General features: G+C 47.2%; 1 protein-coding gene across 2 annotated transcripts in view; it reads left to right on the top strand.

Moving 5' to 3' along the window:
* Positions 1–17,697, top strand: part of KLHL22 (kelch like family member 22) — a 28,779-nt gene that overhangs the window by 8,578 nt on the left and 2,504 nt on the right. For both annotated transcript variants that reach the window (XM_081122543.1, XM_081122542.1), the window contains exons 3-6: positions 95–260; positions 3,959–4,677; positions 10,179–10,371; positions 16,157–16,390. In XM_081122543.1, the coding sequence (XP_080978669.1) occupies positions 95–260; positions 3,959–4,677; positions 10,179–10,371; positions 16,157–16,390 (1,312 nt within the window). The remainder of the gene's footprint in view (positions 1–94; positions 261–3,958; positions 4,678–10,178; positions 10,372–16,156; positions 16,391–17,697) is intronic.

Here is a 17,697-nt window from a genome sequence, read left to right as displayed (position 1 = left end):
AGCCCCCTCCTTGCTCCAGATGCTCATGCTCTTTGCATCCTGGGCTGGTGTCCTGATTAGTATAACTCCGCTGTCTTGTTTCTTCACTTTGCAGAGGAATGTTTGCTGGGGGATTGAAGGAAATGGAGCAGGAAGAGGTCCTAATCCACGGTGTGTCCTACAATGCCATGTGCCAAATCCTGCATTTCATTTATACTTCTGAGCTGGAGCTCAGCCTGAGCAATGTCCAGGAGACGCTGGTTGCTGCCTGTCAGCTTCAGGTGAGGCTTACCTCATTGGAGCAAGGCGGACACCCATACATAGGTATGGTTTCCTTGGGTGCCTGCAGGGAAGAGGTGTGAGGGTCACCAGGCAGGTGAGGACATGAGGCAGTAAGAGAGAGTGTGGAGCGAGGTGGAGGCTCCTGGGTAGTGCTTGGCTTGGCCAGCTCTGGGCACTGGAGCAGAGCTCTTCTGAAAGTCTCCAGGTCTAGGTTCCTCCTCTGCCATTGCCCTCTGCTTTTCTGCTGGTTCCTTTCCCTCTTCCTCGGTCTCCCTGCCACTGAAAAGGTCCCGCATGTAAACAAGTGGCCGAAGCTGAGCCTGTGACATCCTGTGGGTGCTGGCATCTGGCAAAGCTGAGCTTCCCCAAGTGTGGTTGCTTAGGCCCTGTCTGCCCATCCTCTCCACTTGGTCTTGTTGATCTCTGAAACTGCTTTCCCCTTTGTTGTTGAAATTTATTTATTTATTTATTTATTTATTTATTTATTTATTTATTTATTTAATATATCTTTATTGATTTCAGATAGAGGAAGGGAGAGGGAGGGAGAGAGAGATAGAAACATCAATGATGAGAGAGTAGTCATTGATTGGCTGCCTCTACACTTCCCCAGCTGGGGATCCAGCCCACAACCTGGGTATGTGCCCTTACCGGGAATCAAACCAGGATGTCCTAGATCCTAGGTCAACACTCAGCTGCTGAGCCACGCCCTGCCAGGCTGGTATTGAACTTTAAATACTTTTTTTCCTACAGCATTCAAAAAGTTTTCTGAGGCTTTGATAATGTCACTTATATTTTGGAAGACTGCACTGACTCTTGGCAATGTTGGTGTAGTTAAATAGGCTGGGCCTGCACATGCCTTTGCTCTTATTAAGAGCTGTCCATCAGACAGCCTGATTGGACTTGAGAGATATCTCTTCCCACATTTCTTGAAAGTGAAGTGAAATGCTACACTGAATTCATTATCCTGACCTTTTTTCGGGTTAGAGCACATTTGGGGCAGTCAGAAAAAACTCAAGTCATAGGAAAACCAACTTGTTGAGGGCATCTGAAGGCCCTACCCTGCGCTCCTTGTGTCATTACCCTCAGAGTGGTGAGTGGGAGGTACTGAACTCCTTGTTTGTTGGGTTGGTTTGAGTAAGGCTCTCCTGGCTATACCTGATGGGTAGGTGGAGTTGATCCCGGATGGCCTTTATGATGGAAGAATTTCCCCACCTTCTTTTATTCATAGGCCTCTTCTGTTCCCACATCCTGTTCATTGTTGCTTTGGGAACCGTATTCTAGTTCTTGCAACACCTAAGTTCCGTATTCAGCTTTCCACCCAGGGACTCACTATCAGCATTGTCTCCTCCTCACTGCGTGCTCCTCTCCCCGTTTCCCTGATCTCCGTCCCATGACCATTCTTCCAGAGCCTCCATGGCTCCTTGAGCCCTTCTATCTTCATTCCCTGTGTCCAAGTTTGGACTACTCATCCTTGTAAATATTACCTTTAGCTAGCTACCTCTGTTCTCTGTTACCCTGTCCTCATCTTTGTCCTGGCCTCCACCTCTCCATTTTCCAGCAGATCCCTGCCTTTTCTCTGAATCCATTATGTACACCGATACCAAACCGTCCTCCAAAACACCACTTTCCCTCTCCCTCCCATCAGCTTAGAGATCTGCCATCTCCCCAGGTCAGTTACAGCAGAGGTTTGGTCAGTGTTCCTTAGTGCCTCCGAGGCCATTCCTGGGGATGGCATGGGAGAGGGATCCCCAACTTCACCTTGAGCAACCCAGCTTTGTTTTTATTTTTAATATATTGGTCTTCTGTGCAATGATGTTTTCAAAGCAAGTTTTGCTTGGCATAACAGTTCCAAGTCCATAGGCCCATCAAATCATGTTTGTTCGTGTAGCCACTAGCTGTTGGTGGCTTGCCCCCACCCCACCCCCATGCGCTGTACCCTGTGTCTGAATTCCAGCAAGACCACCCCCACTGAGTCACCCCCAGCCAACGGGTTCCCTCCTCTGAGCCCTTCATGGGGCTCTTACATGGGGAGGGCCTGAGGTGATTGCTCTGAGATTCCGCCTGGCTGAGGGCCTGTTGCTCTGACAACGAGGATGGGAAGGAGAAGGCAACACAGTCTTTGTGTAGGAGGCTTTGATTCTCCAGGAGCTGCTTCTCCAGGCCCACTGAGGGCAGTTTGCTTTCATCTTCTACCCAGAACCTGGTCCTCGATGTCCTCCCCATGACAAATCAGAAGTGGTAATTTTGGAAGAAGAAGCAAAGCTGAAGTGTGGGCTAAGAGAGAAAGTGATGGTTGAGTGAAGGATTTTGAGACCTAACAAAGCACTCTGGGGACTTTTCATGTGGGGAAATACCTGCCTGGAACTTTGCAGGTATTTCCATTCAGTCCTTAATATCACCTGGCAAGTACTAAATGCCTTGAATCAGACCAAATAAAAGTAAAACAATTTTAAACATTTATTTTAAGCTTCAGTGCCAGCAGAATTACTCTCTGTGCACTGGCCAATTTGTTGATGATGCTGGAAAAATGAGGTAGTCCTGTTTTTAGAGAAATTCCCAAATCCTGTTTTCCTAAAGAATTTAGCAGTACCTGGGCGGCTTTTCCTAGAGCTCTTCCTTCTGTCTCCTTTATTCTGTCATGCTTTGGTTATCTAATCTCAGGATGCCCTTTAACCCTGTGGCCCAATTCTCACTTCCCACCTAAGTATTGTGCTCTCTTTTGCCCTCCTTCCAACCCACTGTACACAGTTGGGAAAGGGAAGGTGTAGGCTGGCTGGGAGCTCCCTTGATAATGAGTTGAGCAGGGCTCTGCCCAGTCAGGATGGCTTTCAGCTTCTTAAGAACTCTGGGTCAGGTTCCTAGGATGAGTGCTAGGTGGGTGTTTGCCCTGCTGGTAATTCTTTTTTTTTAAATTGATTTTTTAGAGGAAGGGAGAGAGAAAGAAACATTGATGTGAGAGCAACAACATCGATTGGCTGCCTCCTGCATGCCCCCTACTGGGGATCGAGCCTGCAACTCGGGCATGTGCCTTACTAGGAATTGAACTGGCAACCTTTCAGTACACAGGATGATGCTGAACCAACTGAGCCACACCTTCCAGGGCCTGCTGGTGGTTCTTAGTGTGTGGGTACTTTGGGGCCTTTTTCCTGGGGCAGGTTTCCTTGGCCTGAGGCTTCAGCTAGGCTTCCAGTTGTGAGGGTTGTGGCAGGAGAAAGTAGCTGAGTGTCTTCTAGAGCTGGGGGTCCAGGTGGAGGTCCCAGGTGCATTTCAAACCAGGGACAGCCAACATGGTGGCCATTGTGCAGCTTCCAGCTTCTCTGGAGATCCAGTACTTTTTATCTAAAAGGCAACTGACATATATCAGGGTTCTACTCTGTGCAGGGAGTTCCTGTGCATGATGTTATTTGTAATTATTCCTCTCCACTTTATCCCTATTTTATAGATGAGGAAACAGGCTCAACAAGGTTAAGAGCATTCCTTCTGAGTCAGGATTTAAACCCAGTCTATCTACAGTGAGCCCCAGTTGTCTCTAGTGTTGGGGAAAGCGGCTGCACCAGTCTCTGCTCCAGGGAAGGTTGGCAATGGTTGAGGGGGGACCTGCTCAAAGGACAGCCACATAAGGCATGTAACCACCATCACTGTCTTCTGCGCCCAGACACCATTTCCCAGGCTTGAGTGGGTCTTGTTTTCTTCACAGATCCCAGAAATCATCCATTTCTGCTGTGATTTCCTCATGTCCTGGGTGGATGAGGAGAACATCCTTGATGTCTACCGGCTGGCAGAGCTATTTGACTTGAGCCGTCTGACCAAGCAGCTGGACACCTACATCCTCAAAAACTTTGTGGCCTTCTCAAGGACTGACAAGTACCGCCAGCTTCCGCTGGAGAAGGTCTATTCTCTCCTCAGCAGCAACCGCCTGGAGGTCTCCTGCGAGACCGAGGTGTATGAGGGTGCTCTGCTCTACCATTACACCCTGGAGCAGGTGCAGGCAGACCAGATTTCACTGCAGGAGCCCCCCAAGCTCCTTGAGACAGTGCGATTTCCCCTAATGGAACCTGAGGTCCTCCAACGGCTACATGACAAGCTGGACCCCAGCCCACTGAGAGACACAGTGGCCAATGCTCTCATGTACCACCAGAACGAGAGCCTGCAGCCCAGCCTACAGAGCCCACAGACGGAGCTGCGGTCGGACTTCCAATGTGTGGTGGGCTTTGGGGGCATTCACTCCACACCATCCACTGTCCTCAGTGACCAGGCCAAGTACCTGAACCCCCTGCTGGGAGAGTGGAAGCACTTCACCGCCTCCCTGGCCCCCCGGATGTCCAACCAGGGCATCGCAGTGCTCAACAACTTTGTGTACCTGATTGGAGGGGACAACAATGTCCAGGGATTCCGTGCTGAGTCCCGATGCTGGAGGTAAGAAGGGGCCTCTGGCTGTATCTCCATCTGTGGGTGATGCTGTAGTGTAGGAATCATGGTCTCAGAGGGCTGGTTATGGAGTGGGTTCTGCATGGACACATCACCATGGTCCAAGGCGGTCAGTCTTTAATATTAATCTTGTGCTTGGGGTACCCCTGTTTTGTGGAATAAATTTCAGGTTAATTTGGAGAATGCAGATGGCAGTGACAAAAGGAAAAGGGGACCTGGATTGCTTTCTTTCGCTCTTGTCCCCTTCTCAGAAGCATACTCACCTCAGACCAAACCCTGCTGTCTTGTCAGTGAGGGGCTGGGTTGTGACTTTGCACTTGTCTGAGCACAGGGGAGGGGAGCCTGTGGCAGGAAGGCTGGTTGGGCCTCAGAAAGAGGGGACCTAAGAGCTGGGAGCACTGGACTGGCAGCTAATCCTTCTGTCTTGCCCTCTCTTGAACTTTGACATGTGTCATCCCAGCTTCCCTTTGCCTGCCTGCTTTGCCCTTCTGACCACAAGCCAGTGGTGGAGCATGGCTTCCTGTTGCTGCTGCTCCCTCAAGTTTCCTCAGCCCAGGGGAAGAGGAAAGGCCGACAGGCATCACTGAGCCTCATGCCAAATCCCTGCCCCTACCCCTACCCTTCACCCTGTTGTCAGCCATGTGCTGGGCATGAGGTCCCAGAGGAGACAGTTTTCTGAGAGGGGTTTTGTGGGTTGCAGTGGTCTACAGGAGGCTTTAGCTCTGTCAGTCTATGAGGCCTTGATTCCACAAATCCATTTCTTTGAGCAGAGGAAGGGAAGTAGGGCAAATCCCCATGGCCTCAGCTGACATTAGGTTTCCAGGGCCCTGTCCACTGTACTTTGATTTCTTGGGATTTGGTGCCTGTGGGAAATTTCCACCCCGCACAAACTGAAAGATGGTACTGCAGAGAGAGAGAAAGAGTTCCAACTGCTTCTGGAATCTGTGAGCTAGATGCAGACCAAGTTCATGTCCATGATTTTATCTTCTGGGGTAAGGGTGGGAGTCGGGTCTGTCCTGGCTATGCTTCTCAGAAGCATGGTAACCAGGACTGAGGAGGAGGTGACCATTTCTCAGCCACCTCTGATCTCTTGGCCCCAAGAAGTAATAACCTTTGTTAAACTGATGAGATCTAACGCCAGGAAACAATACTTTCACTCATACCAAATGCTTTCGCCATTGGGTGTGGCAGCACCAGGTTCAAGCCTCCCTCTAGCTAAACCTCGAAGTTTCATTTTGGGGAGTTCAGTTTCCCAGTTGGAGATCCAAGGCCAGATTTCCCTGCTGAGGAACCCACAGACCTGTAAAGCAGATGTCTCTGGCCCTCAGCACATGGTAGGGTGGTTGGTTGCGTGCCTGCAGGGAGGCTACAGGGTGATAGGATGCTGCTGGCCCATAATCTGCCCTGTTATATGCAGTTTCACACAAGACTGGTCTAAATTCCCCTTTCTTGAACATGTGCTGTAAGACCCAAGCTGGACTCTGGAAAATGCTAATATCAGCCCCTGTGATTGACAACTACAGCCTCAAACTTTACTCAGGAAGTTGGGTCACTGGCAGTTGGGTTTGTGAGACTGGCCTGGTGGGAGCAGGCATCACTGAGGGCCTGGGGTTCAGAGCATCTGGCAAGGTGGCAGGGAGGGCTCCGAGGTCTGCCATCTCTACAGAGCGAATATTTCCTTAATCTCCCAGAGGATTCTTAAAGCTGCCAGATGGAAGATGGATCTTAATTTCAGTGTAATAAGAGTTTGATTCCCTTCCCTTTCCCCTTCCATACTTCACCAGCCTTAGAACCTATAGGCTCTCAGAATCTTCGGAAACAAGATTTTGCAGTGAATTAGGGTTTTCATTTTAAGGAGCTAGGGACTTACCAGGTTATATCTTAAAGCGTTGGTACAGAAAACTATATAAAAAGTTACCTCTTTTGGAGCAAATTGTATTTGCCTCCAAGATACCACTGTTTCTCTTTTCTTTCTTTGATTGCATCTATGTTAGCTACCTTCTGTGTTTGCACCTTTTCCATAGCTACAGCTCTGGGCTACTGAAAACTGACTGCATGCCTTACCTGGTAGTAGCTGGTCTCATGTTGCCACATGCCCTGACCCTACTTATAATAATAACTTGTCTTTTTCCTTGGGCATTCCCATGACTATTAATCTTTTAAAGTATATTTCAAAAAATGTTTTAATTGTAATGGACTTTATTAATAGTCATAAGAATGCTTAAGTCATGGAAATACTGAAGGAAAAAGGTGTACTAAATTTAGCGAGGACCCCAGAACATATTTGCACCAACTTCTGAATTTGCAGTTGGATGATCCACAATCTGCATTAAAGTGATTAAAACTGATTATATCCTTATATGCAATAATAAAGCTTATTTTTATTTGAAAAAGAATATTACTTGGGGATTTATTCTGACAAAGTGGAAAATTAATCCAATAAAGAGGAAAATGTGGAATATAGGACACAGTGGGAAGATAAGAAATCAGTGACACTGTGGTTATCTTTAAATTATTGATTTGTGGTGTATGTCTGTGTGTGTTTCCTTAAATCTGAAACCACAAATCTTAGTGAACTCTGCCTAGGAAGCTGTGAGGGCAGGAGACCAGAAGGAAGGAAGCAGAAGCATCTGGAGGGTCTTGTCTCACTCTAGTGGAAGATGCTGACTTGTGCTTGACTCCCAGTTGGGAAGAAGAGGATGTGAGGGTGATATGGCTGTGACATCTGTCACCCCATTTCTCACCAGGGTTGATTTGGCTGATCTGGCTGGCTAGGCGGGGGTCCCCTTCCTCCCCCACTGCTCCATGTGCATCCCTCCAGAAGCTGCACGCTCAGTCGAAGAGGAAAATAAGTAAATACTTAAACAAATAAATAAAATTTTAAAAATAGAGAAGAAAAACCAAGTACATGAATGAGTGTCATGCACAGGAAAGGCAGTGGAAGGCACTATCCTAGACAGTTGGTGGGGACTCTGAATGGTGTACCCTGGACTGGAATGGCTGCCTGTTCCCAGCCCGACCTTCACCTGGCTGTGCCTCTGATCATTCATGTCTCAGATGTCACCTTCTTGGGAGGTCCTTCTTCATCTCCGCAAGAGAGCTTTGTTCTCCCCAGATCCCACTACCAGGTGGGTCACTCTCCTTACTTTATTATTACTATTTTTTGTGGTACCTTCATTATATTGAGCACTTGCTCACTCTGTTCTCTTCAGCTTGCTTCCCATTTTAATGGAAAGCAGGACCCAGTTTCCCCCTGTATCCCCAGCGCTGAGCACTGTGCCTGGTCCATGTTGGGTGGCCAATACATATCTGTAAAGTGAAGGAATGATTTCACTGCTGGTGCTCTTACTCCTTTATTAATTTATTCAGCAGACCCTGCATGATCTGTCCTGATCAGGTCCTACCCTGAGGTCTAGGAATACAGCCGTGAACCTTCGTCCTTTACAAACTTCCCTTGGGTTAACAAGGATCCTTTTTATATATGTTGTCCTTTATGATCCTTCATGATAGCTTTTCTTTTTTTCTTTTTTTTTCTTTTTAATTTGTCATTTTTGTTAAAAGTATTACAGATGTCTCCTTATGATAGCTTTTCTAGGCAGATGACATCACCCCATTGGACAGGTACGGAAACTGAGTGAACACCAAGAGTAAAACTGATGCCTGGATGCGTCCAGCTAGACGGGCAGAGCTAGGATTCAGTGCTGCATCTGTGTGTGACCCAGGTGCATGTTCTGTTTCTCCTGGTAGCCCTGACTCCTGAAACAGCTTGTTTCCTGGAATTCCTGGCTGTCGGGGAGGGGCTAGCCAAATGACATGGGTAGAAAGAAGCGGCTGCAGAACGTGTCTGATTTGTGCTTTGGGGCAAAGGAAGCATCTAATCTCTTCACCAACCAGCATATGACAGGCCAAAGAAAACTTTATTCACTCTTCTGAACCACTTGAAGTTTGGAGTTGGTTTTCCTATGTAGAAATAAAAACACTTATCTGGAAGAGGCTATATCTATGCATTGGCCGTTGAGCAGGGAGGCTTCAGAAGCAGAAGGTCAAGTGCAGGTGCCTGGGTGGATGGATGCCCAGGGAAAAGGCCCAGATGCTGGTCAGGGAAAGAGTGGGCTTTCGGCCTCAGGCTCATGGAGCCCTGGCCTCTTGAGGTTCTGTGGTCATCTGTATTCACCCAAGCAGCACACCTATCTGGGTGCCCCACATGGGCTCTGCAGGGCTCCAGTCCTGGGGCATGGAAAGAAGGGGTAGAGGCAATAGGAGGCCCCTTGGAAGTGGGGCAAGCCCGGGACAGGCTGTGGGTGCTGAGAAGTTGGGTATGGACTTGGGCTGTGAAGGACCTGGGTTATAGTGATTAGGATTTTGGAGAGTGAGCAGGAGCTTTGCTGGTGAGGATGGGTCAGTGGATAGAGGGCACATGGGATTCCTTTAGGACAGGTGAATAGCCAGCTGGAGATGGCTAGGAGGCAGTTTCAGTGTAGGTCCAAGGTGCAGAAGAATGCAAGGGTTATAGTTGGTTGTTTTGGAATGGCTGAGCTCACTGGGGTTGAGAATTCAAAGCCCTTTGAAGGTAGAAGAGTGGGTGGGGTGGGCTTTGCGCAGGAGTGCTGCATGAAGCTGCTGCTTGGGGCCTAGACTTTTTTATAAAGGTTGATGGAGAAGGAAGGAGGGAGCAGGGCTGTGAGTTGGGGACAGCTGCATCTTCAGTGAAAAGGGTGTGAAAATGTCAGGAGAGCAAGTTATGGTAACAGGTAACAGTGCTCACATAGTGCTGGAGTTCAGCAGTAGCTCAGTAGAGGTTGGCTTTTTCTCCCAGTTGGCCCAGCAGTGCTCCTCCAGGCCAGGCTGACTCCTCCAGCTTCATGGGAGTGCCTGGAATCCCAGAGGATCCCACCCTTATGGTACCCACAGTCTAGTGTGGGAGATAGCACCCTGACTCTTGCAGAGAGGGAGACTTTGAGAAGTGGAGAGAGCACCCCAGCTGGGGAGGCTGGGAAAGCATGAGGTACATGAAGAGATGAAGTGGGCTGTGATGAAGGTGTGAGCACGTGTGGGCACTGTGCACATGGCAGGCTTGAGCAAATCACCCATGAGGGAGTGTTGGTGTTGGCTAGAGGCTGGGAGGCTGTTATGTCCGTCTATAATTTCATGGTCATCCTGAATGAATGGGGGCAGGTCTGTAGCGACCATGGGGTGAGGCAAGTGAGATGGAGGTGGCTGTAAGAACAGCTGTTGGGCAGCCTAGGGTGGATAGTAAAGTGGGCTAGAAACCACACCAGAGGTTACACCTGGAAGGGACTAGCTTCCTGGGCAGAAACCCAGGAGGCTTCTGACCACACCTCCTAGCTGTGTAGCAGCCTCCTGCCAGGGCTGTGAGTGGGTGTGTGCTAGTATATGGAGGCAGCTAGGGAGAGGGTTCAAGGGACATGGGCGGAGCAGGAGGTGCTGTCTCACCTGTCATTGATATACTGTCCTCATGTTCCTTAAAGGTACGACCCACGGCACAACCGCTGGTTCCAGATCCAGTCCCTGCAGCAGGAGCATGCCGACCTGTGTGTATGTGTCGTGGGCGGGTACATCTACGCTGTGGCTGGCCGTGACTACCACAATGACCTGAATGCTGTGGAGCGCTATGACCCTGCCACGAACTCCTGGGCCTATGTGGCCCCGCTCAAGAGGGAGGTAAAGAAGCCCCTCCAAGAGGGATTTTTCCCCACCTGCTTTCCTTTCTCGGGTGTATAGAGTGAGCCGAAGACCAGGCCAGGGAATCAGTGAGCAGAGTCCACGTCCCTCCAAAGACCCTGCACTGAGAGCAGAATGGAGGACCACTGAGGTTCTGCCAGCTGCCTGGGGAGAGCCTCATCAAGTGTCCAGACCTCATTCCCTAGAATTTCACCCCCTTCTTGGTCTTACCACTTTGGCCCCAGGAAGCTGTTTTAACTCTGAAGTTTAAATGTAGACAGAAACCTACCCCTCATCTCATCTGTCCTTTAGCACAGCTGAGATGAGCTAGGATGTGTTCAAAGACCTTAAAGAGAGATGAAGCCTCACTCTTCTCCCCTATAGGTCCCCTGGAGGGTGGGGCCTTTAAAACACCAAAAACACTTGAGATCTTGTATTTTTCATGTTTGTTTAGATCATGTGCCTCCTAAATAGTACCTTGGATTGTTCCAATTTGGAGATGTTTAAACTTAGGTTCACTGTGCAAAGGCAAAACTTTAGGGAGGTCCCTCTTTGTCCTTTGGCTTTGGGGTACTTGGACTCTGGCCCCCAAACCAGATATGAGATCCCAGGGCAAGGAAGAGGCTTCCTGATTCCCCATGTCCCAGGTCTAAGCCTCTCATAGCAGGGCGTGCACCCTGTTAATACCAACATTGTCATTTTCAGAGTACCTGTTACATACCTTTGGGGATCCCTGAGCACTTCAGGAGCAGGGGATGGCATGGGGAATGTGTGGGGCTCTGCCTTGGGCTCTGCTGAGCTAGCTCTGAGAGCTCTCCTGCCTTTCTGAACCTCTTTCCACACATCCCCTCTTTATCTCTCACCCTTCCCCAGTCCCATAGGGCCTTAGGCTTTGACCCTTGGGAGCTAGGGGCCTCCCTGATGAGTCCAGATCTACTCGAAGGCCGGGGTCTCCCACCGTAGTTCCTTTCAGGCAGGTAAAGCTGGCATGCTCCTTGCTCCTCGGCTTCTTTGGGGAAGGGAGCACCTCTAGAAGGATACTCCCTATTCCCATTCTGGAGAAAGCAGATTTTGCACGGGAAATATCAGGACTCCTTGAGACTTGGTCGATGAGGGTGAACTCCTGAATTCTGCTCTGGAAGGCTGGGAGATGAGAGTGAGAGGGGCTCTTCCTGGGTGTGTGGGGGAGGGGCCTGAGGGGGGAAATCTTTGTCTGGGAAGCTGCAGTTCTCCAATGTGGCCACAGAGGGGCAGCCTTGGCCTTCACTCAGCTTCTCCCTGACTGCTAATGTTCCTTCCTTCCTTTATACATTCATTCATTCATTCAGCAACTATTTATTTATTTATTTTTAATATGTCTTTATTGATTTCAGAGAGAGGAAGGGAGAGGGGGAGAGAGAGAGAGAGACAGAAACATCAATGATGAGAGAGTCATTGATCAGCTACCTCCTGCATGCCTCCCAACTGGGGATCGAGCCTGCAACCCGAGCGTGTTCCCTGACTAGGAATCTAACCATGATCTTCTGGATCGTGGGTTTACACTCAACCGCTGAGCCACACCAGCTGGGCCAGCAACTATTTATTAAGCACCTACCCTATTCCAAGACCTGGGGATGCACTGGGGACAAGAAATGACAAAGGTTTCCCCCATGATATTTACAGACTAACAGGAGAAACCACTCTTAACTACTAAACAAATCTGTAAAATAACTGCCAACTGTGGTAATTGCAATGAGGAAATTAGAAGAGGATTGAGCTAAACAGGGCCCAGGGAGGGGCTTTGGCAGGACAAATCTAGATAGACTGTATGGGGAAGGTCCATTTGAGGAGATGTCAGACTGAGGGAGGAAGGACCTTCTAGGCCAGGAGAGAACTTCACACTTACCCTGAGAAAGGCGAAGTGTGGGAGTGCTTGTGAAGAGAAGAGGGTTTCGAGAAGCAGGAGCAAGGAAGGACAGGAGTTCTGTGCTAGGGTGGAGGCTGTTGGAGAAAGAAAGAGATGGATGGATTTGAGGTATAGTTTGGAGGTAAACCGACCAGACTGTTGGAAACAAATAAGTAACACACTTCTAAATAACCCAGCCCGGCTGGGCGTGGCTCAGCGGTTGAGCGTTGACCTGGGATCCAGGTGATCGGGGTTCGATTCCTGGTCAGGGCACATGCCCAGGTTGTGGGCTTGATCAATGACTCTCTCATCATTGATGTTTCTATCTCTCTCTCTCCCTCTCCTTTCCTCTGTCTGAAATCAATAAAGATCTATTTTAAAATAAATAAATAAATAACCCATAGTTCAAAGGGGAATAATAAAAATACCTTGAGCTGAATGAAATGAAAAGACAACATGTCAAGATTTGTTGCGCCTAGCTGAAGTTCTGCCAGGAAATTTTGTAGCACTAAGAGCATACATTAGAGGGGGTGGGGGTGTCTCAAATCAATAATCTAAACTTCTACCTCAAAGACCTGGAAAAAGAAGAGCAAAATATACCCAAATCAGAAGAAAGAAAATAATAAAAAGAGCAGAAATTGGTGAAATTAGAAGTGGATAAACAGAGAAAATCAACCAAAGAACTGTTTTGGTTCCCCCGCCCCTCCACACACACACACAAGATCAATAAAATTGACAAACTTCTAGCAAGACTGACCGAAAAAAAGAGAAGGCATAATTTAAAATATCAAGAATGAAATTGGGCATTCCATCAAACCCTGCAGACATCAAAAGGGGTTATTACAAACAACTCTATGCATGTAAATTTAACAACTTAGATGAAATGGACCAGTTCCTCAAACTTCAATCTCTTCAACTTGCACAATACAAAACAGATAAATTGAATAGCTCTGTACCTGTTGAGGAATGTCTAGACCGAGGTGATTTACATTTAAAGAAAAGTTGGCACCAGTTCTGCATGGTTTGCCCTGCAGAAAATAGAGGAGGAGAGAATATGTCCCAATTCATCTTATGAAATTCAGTCATTTTAATTCACCATATTAAAATCATATGTCATATGATCATAACAGTCATTGAAGAAAAAAAAACATTTGATAATAGGTATCCTTTCATGATCAAACTCAAAAAATAAGAATGGAGATGAATTTCCTCAACTTGATGAAGAGCATCTACAAAAATTCTGTCGCTAACAGACTTAATGGTAAAAGACTGATTTGAGTGCTTTCCTCTAAGGTAGGGAACAGGATAAGGTGCCTGCTCTCACCACTCTTAATTCAACATAGTCCTGGAAGTTCTAGCTAGTGAAATAAGGCAACAAAAGAAAATAAAGGCATGCAAATTGAAAAGTAAGAAATAGCCCTGGCTGGTGTGGCTCAGTTGGTTGGGCATCATCCTGTGCACCACAAAAGGTTGCCCCTTTGATTCACAGTCAGGGCACATGCCCAGCTTGTGGGCTCTATCCCTGGTAGGGGGCATGCAGGAGGCAGCCAATCGATATTTCACTATCACATTGATGTTTCTCTCTCCCTTCCTCTCTAAAAATCAATTTTAAAATCTTTAAAATAAATAAATAAATAAGAAATAAAACTGACTCTGCAGGTGACAAATTGCCAAAAATCTGAAGCAATCTACCTGCTTAAAAAAGTCCAAACATAGCCCAGCCAGGCGTGGCTCAGCGGTTGAGCGTAGACCTAGGATCCAGGAGATTATGGTTCAATTCCTGATCAGGGCACATGCCTGGGTTGTGGGCTCAATCCCCAGTTGGGGGCGAACAGGAGGTAGCCTATCAGTGACGACTCTATCATCATTGATGTTTCTCTTCCTCTCCCTTCCTCTCTCTGAAATCAATAAAGATATATTTTTTTAAAAAAAGTTTACTTCTACCTACCACAAGACCCAGCAGTTGGCATTCTGGGCATTTACCCTGGAGAAACAAAAACTTCTCTGTACACAAATACTTATAGCAGCTTTATTGGTAATAGCCAGTAACTGGAAACATCAGCGGTCCTTCAACTGGTAAATCGCTAAGCAAACTGGCTGATACTGAGCATGGAGTACTGCTTAGAAAGGAATAAACTATGAATACAAGGAGCAACATGGGTGAACCCGGTCTAGCATAGAAAGCCAATCTCAAAAGGTTATATGCTACATGACTCCATTCATATAGCACTTCTCAAATGACAAAGTGGGGGATAGATTAGTGGTTGCCAGGGGTTTAGAAGAGGATTCAGGGCTGGAAGGCAGTGGGTGTGACTAAACAGGCAATAGGAGGGATCCTAGTGAAGATGGAGATGTCCTGTGTTTAACTGTGTCAATACCAGCATCCTGCTGATGATGTTATGCTATAGCTATACAAGCTCTTACCACTGGGGACTCTGAGTGGAGGGTTCATGGGGCCTGTATTATTTCTTATAAAGACATGTAAATCTACACTTACACATCAGAATGGAGTTTAACCTAAACCCACAAAACCTCCCTAGTCCTCCACCATTGATGGGCAAAGACCTGCCTACTGCTCTGTCCCCTGCTTTCTACTCTGTCTACCTCTCCAGCCACTTGCTGTGCCACCGTACAGCCTGAGTATTAGTGACTGTCCCTGGGCCAAACCCTGGAACCTCCACCCCGTGTGGAGCTCCTCTCCCCTGAAACACACAGTGCCCTGCCTTGGGGCCCACCAGCACAGCAGGAGGGCCTTGCAGGTGGTAGGCATGGGATAGGAGGTCCTTGGGCAGTATGCACTAGCATGAGGGGTGCCTGTGGTGGGGGCTGGCTGGGTACCAGGGCACAATAGAAAGCACATGAAAGGCTGAGGGCCAAAATCAAAGGCAGGGTGGTGTATTCTCTTCTTCCACACAAACCCATAACAAAAAATGACTCTTTAGGGAAAAAAATGTGTTTATTGATTTTTAGAGGGAGAGAAACATGGATCAGCTGCCTCCTTCACACCCCTGACCAGGGATCAAGCCTACAACCCAGGCATGTGCCCCAATTGAAAATCAAACCAGCAATGTCCTGGTGCATGGGTTGATGCTCAACCACTGAGACACACTGGCTGGGCTAAAAATTACTCTTTGTGTTTTATTATTTTATTATTATTATTATTATTATTACTATTTTAAATCTTCACCTGAGGATATACTTACTGATTTTAGGGAAAGGGGAAGGGAGAGAGAGAAACATCAGTGTGAGAGAGAACACCGATTGGTTGCCTTTCGTACACGCCCCACGGGGATGGAACCTGCAGCCTAAGTATGTACCCTGACTGGGAATCGGACCCACAACCTTTGGTATACAGGACAATGTTCCAACCAACTGAGCCACACTGGCCAGGGCTTGGTGTTTGATTTTTTTTTTACTTTTTCATCTCACTTTTTGCTCACTGTATCAGATATTATTTGCAAGCAAATATTTCGAAAGTGGGTTCAGCAGACTTGGAGGATTGGCTGGCCGTTGGGAATGGAGGAAGAGATGGAGGCAGGCAACCAAGGGTGGATCAAGGGTACCCAGAACTGCTGTCCCTTCTCTTATGATGCTTCACTTTTCTTTGTGATTCCCAATGTGGATTTCTCCTTTAAGGGCAAGGGAAAGACAGATTCCATTCTTCCCTGGGGAAGCTCAAGTTCTGTAGAATCACTCCCCATTAGGAAAATGTCAGGGTTAGGTAAATCCCACAAAAATCCAGGGAGCTTCTTGTCAGAAGGTGAAGAGAAAGTCACTGAAGTCAGAAAGTGTCAGGCAGTTGTGGGGATGAGTGGCCTTGGCAAGGGCTGCTGGCTGCCCTCCCTCACTGCTCTTTTGCCTCCTCCCCACCTGCCCCTGTTCTCTTGGTGGCCCACATAGGTGTATGCCCATGCTGGCGCCACACTGGAGGGGAAGATGTACATTACCTGCGGCCGCAGAGGGGAGGACTATCTAAGGGAGACGCACTGCTATGACCCGGACAGCAACACCTGGAACACTCTGGCTGATGGGCCCGTGCGGCGGGCCTGGCACGGCATGGCTACTCTCCTGGACAAGCTGTACGTGATCGGGGGTAGCAACAATGATGCTGGCTACAGGAGGGATGTGCACCAGGTAAGTGGGGCCGGGCTGCCTTGCACACTTATTGTTATTCTGCCCCTTCCAATTGTTATGAATGAAAAACTAACATGTGCCCCTTTTTAATTTTTTATTTTATTTTTTTAAAGCAGTTACAGGTTCACATAAAAAAAATTTTAATGATTTTTCAGTTTGGTTCACAACAAAATTGAACAAACTAGATACAGCACAGAGGATTTTTAGAGCAATGAAAATACTTTGTATGAAATTATAATGATGGATACATGTCATTACACATTTGCCCAAACCCATAAAATGTGCAATACCAAGAGTTAGCCCTAAGGTAAACTATGGATTTGGGGTGATTTTATATCAGTATAGATTCATCAATTGTAACAAATGTATCACATGTAGGAGTTGTTGATCCTGGGGGGAGTTGTGAATGTGTGGGAACAGGGAGTATATGGGAAATCTCTGTACCTTCTCAATTTTTGTTGTAAACCTAAAACTGCTCTAAAAAATAAATTGTTTTAAAAAATTGAACGGAAAGTACAGAGATTTTCCATATACCTCCATTGCCCTACATGCTCACTATGGACATCCCCTACCAGAGTGGGACATTTAGTGCAGTTGATGAACCCACAGTGACCATCATTGTCATCCTGAATCCGCAGTTTACATCAGGGTTCACTCTTGGTGGTGTACATTCTGTGAGTTTGGACAAATGTCTAATGACATGTGTCCACCATTATAGTATCGTGCAGAATAGTTTCACTTTTTATTATTATTAAAACTTTATAAAGTTAATATAACCACATTGCAGAGCCTTTAAATAATGGAGAAGGGTGAAGAAAAACACTCATAATCTAGCCCTATGCCACTGTTTTTTTGGTTCTTCTACCTATGCATGATTTCCATCCAATTATAGTTAAAGAACTTCTCATTTTGCTTCTGGATAAAGTTCATCGTGAGTGTTTTCCAGTTAATATTTGATCTCCATAGCCATAGCCACCCCTCACCCCTACCCCAGTGACTATGCAGAATTCTGTCAGACTGGTGTGTCATTTGGGTTGGTATAAGTTTTAACTGTTCCAAATGACATATTTAGCTTATGGAGTTTTTTCAGGTATTTTGGATTATTTCCTCAGGCTAGAACAGTGGTTCTCAAAGTATGGTCCCTAGACAAGTAGCATTCATATCACGTTAGAACTCATTAGAAATGCAGGTTCTCAGGCCCCACCCCAGATGCACTGAGGAAGCTCTGGGGGTGGGGTGCAGCAATCTTTTTTTTTTTTTTAATCCTCACCTGAGGATATTTTTTTCCGTTGCTTTTCAAAGAGAGT

This window comes from Miniopterus schreibersii, assembly GCF_964146895.1.
Source record: "Miniopterus schreibersii genome assembly, chromosome: 20".
Lineage (NCBI taxonomy): Eukaryota > Metazoa > Chordata > Mammalia > Chiroptera > Miniopteridae > Miniopterus > Miniopterus schreibersii.
Note: the sequence above shows the minus strand (reverse complement) of the source record. Positions and strands in the feature narration are given on the sequence as shown.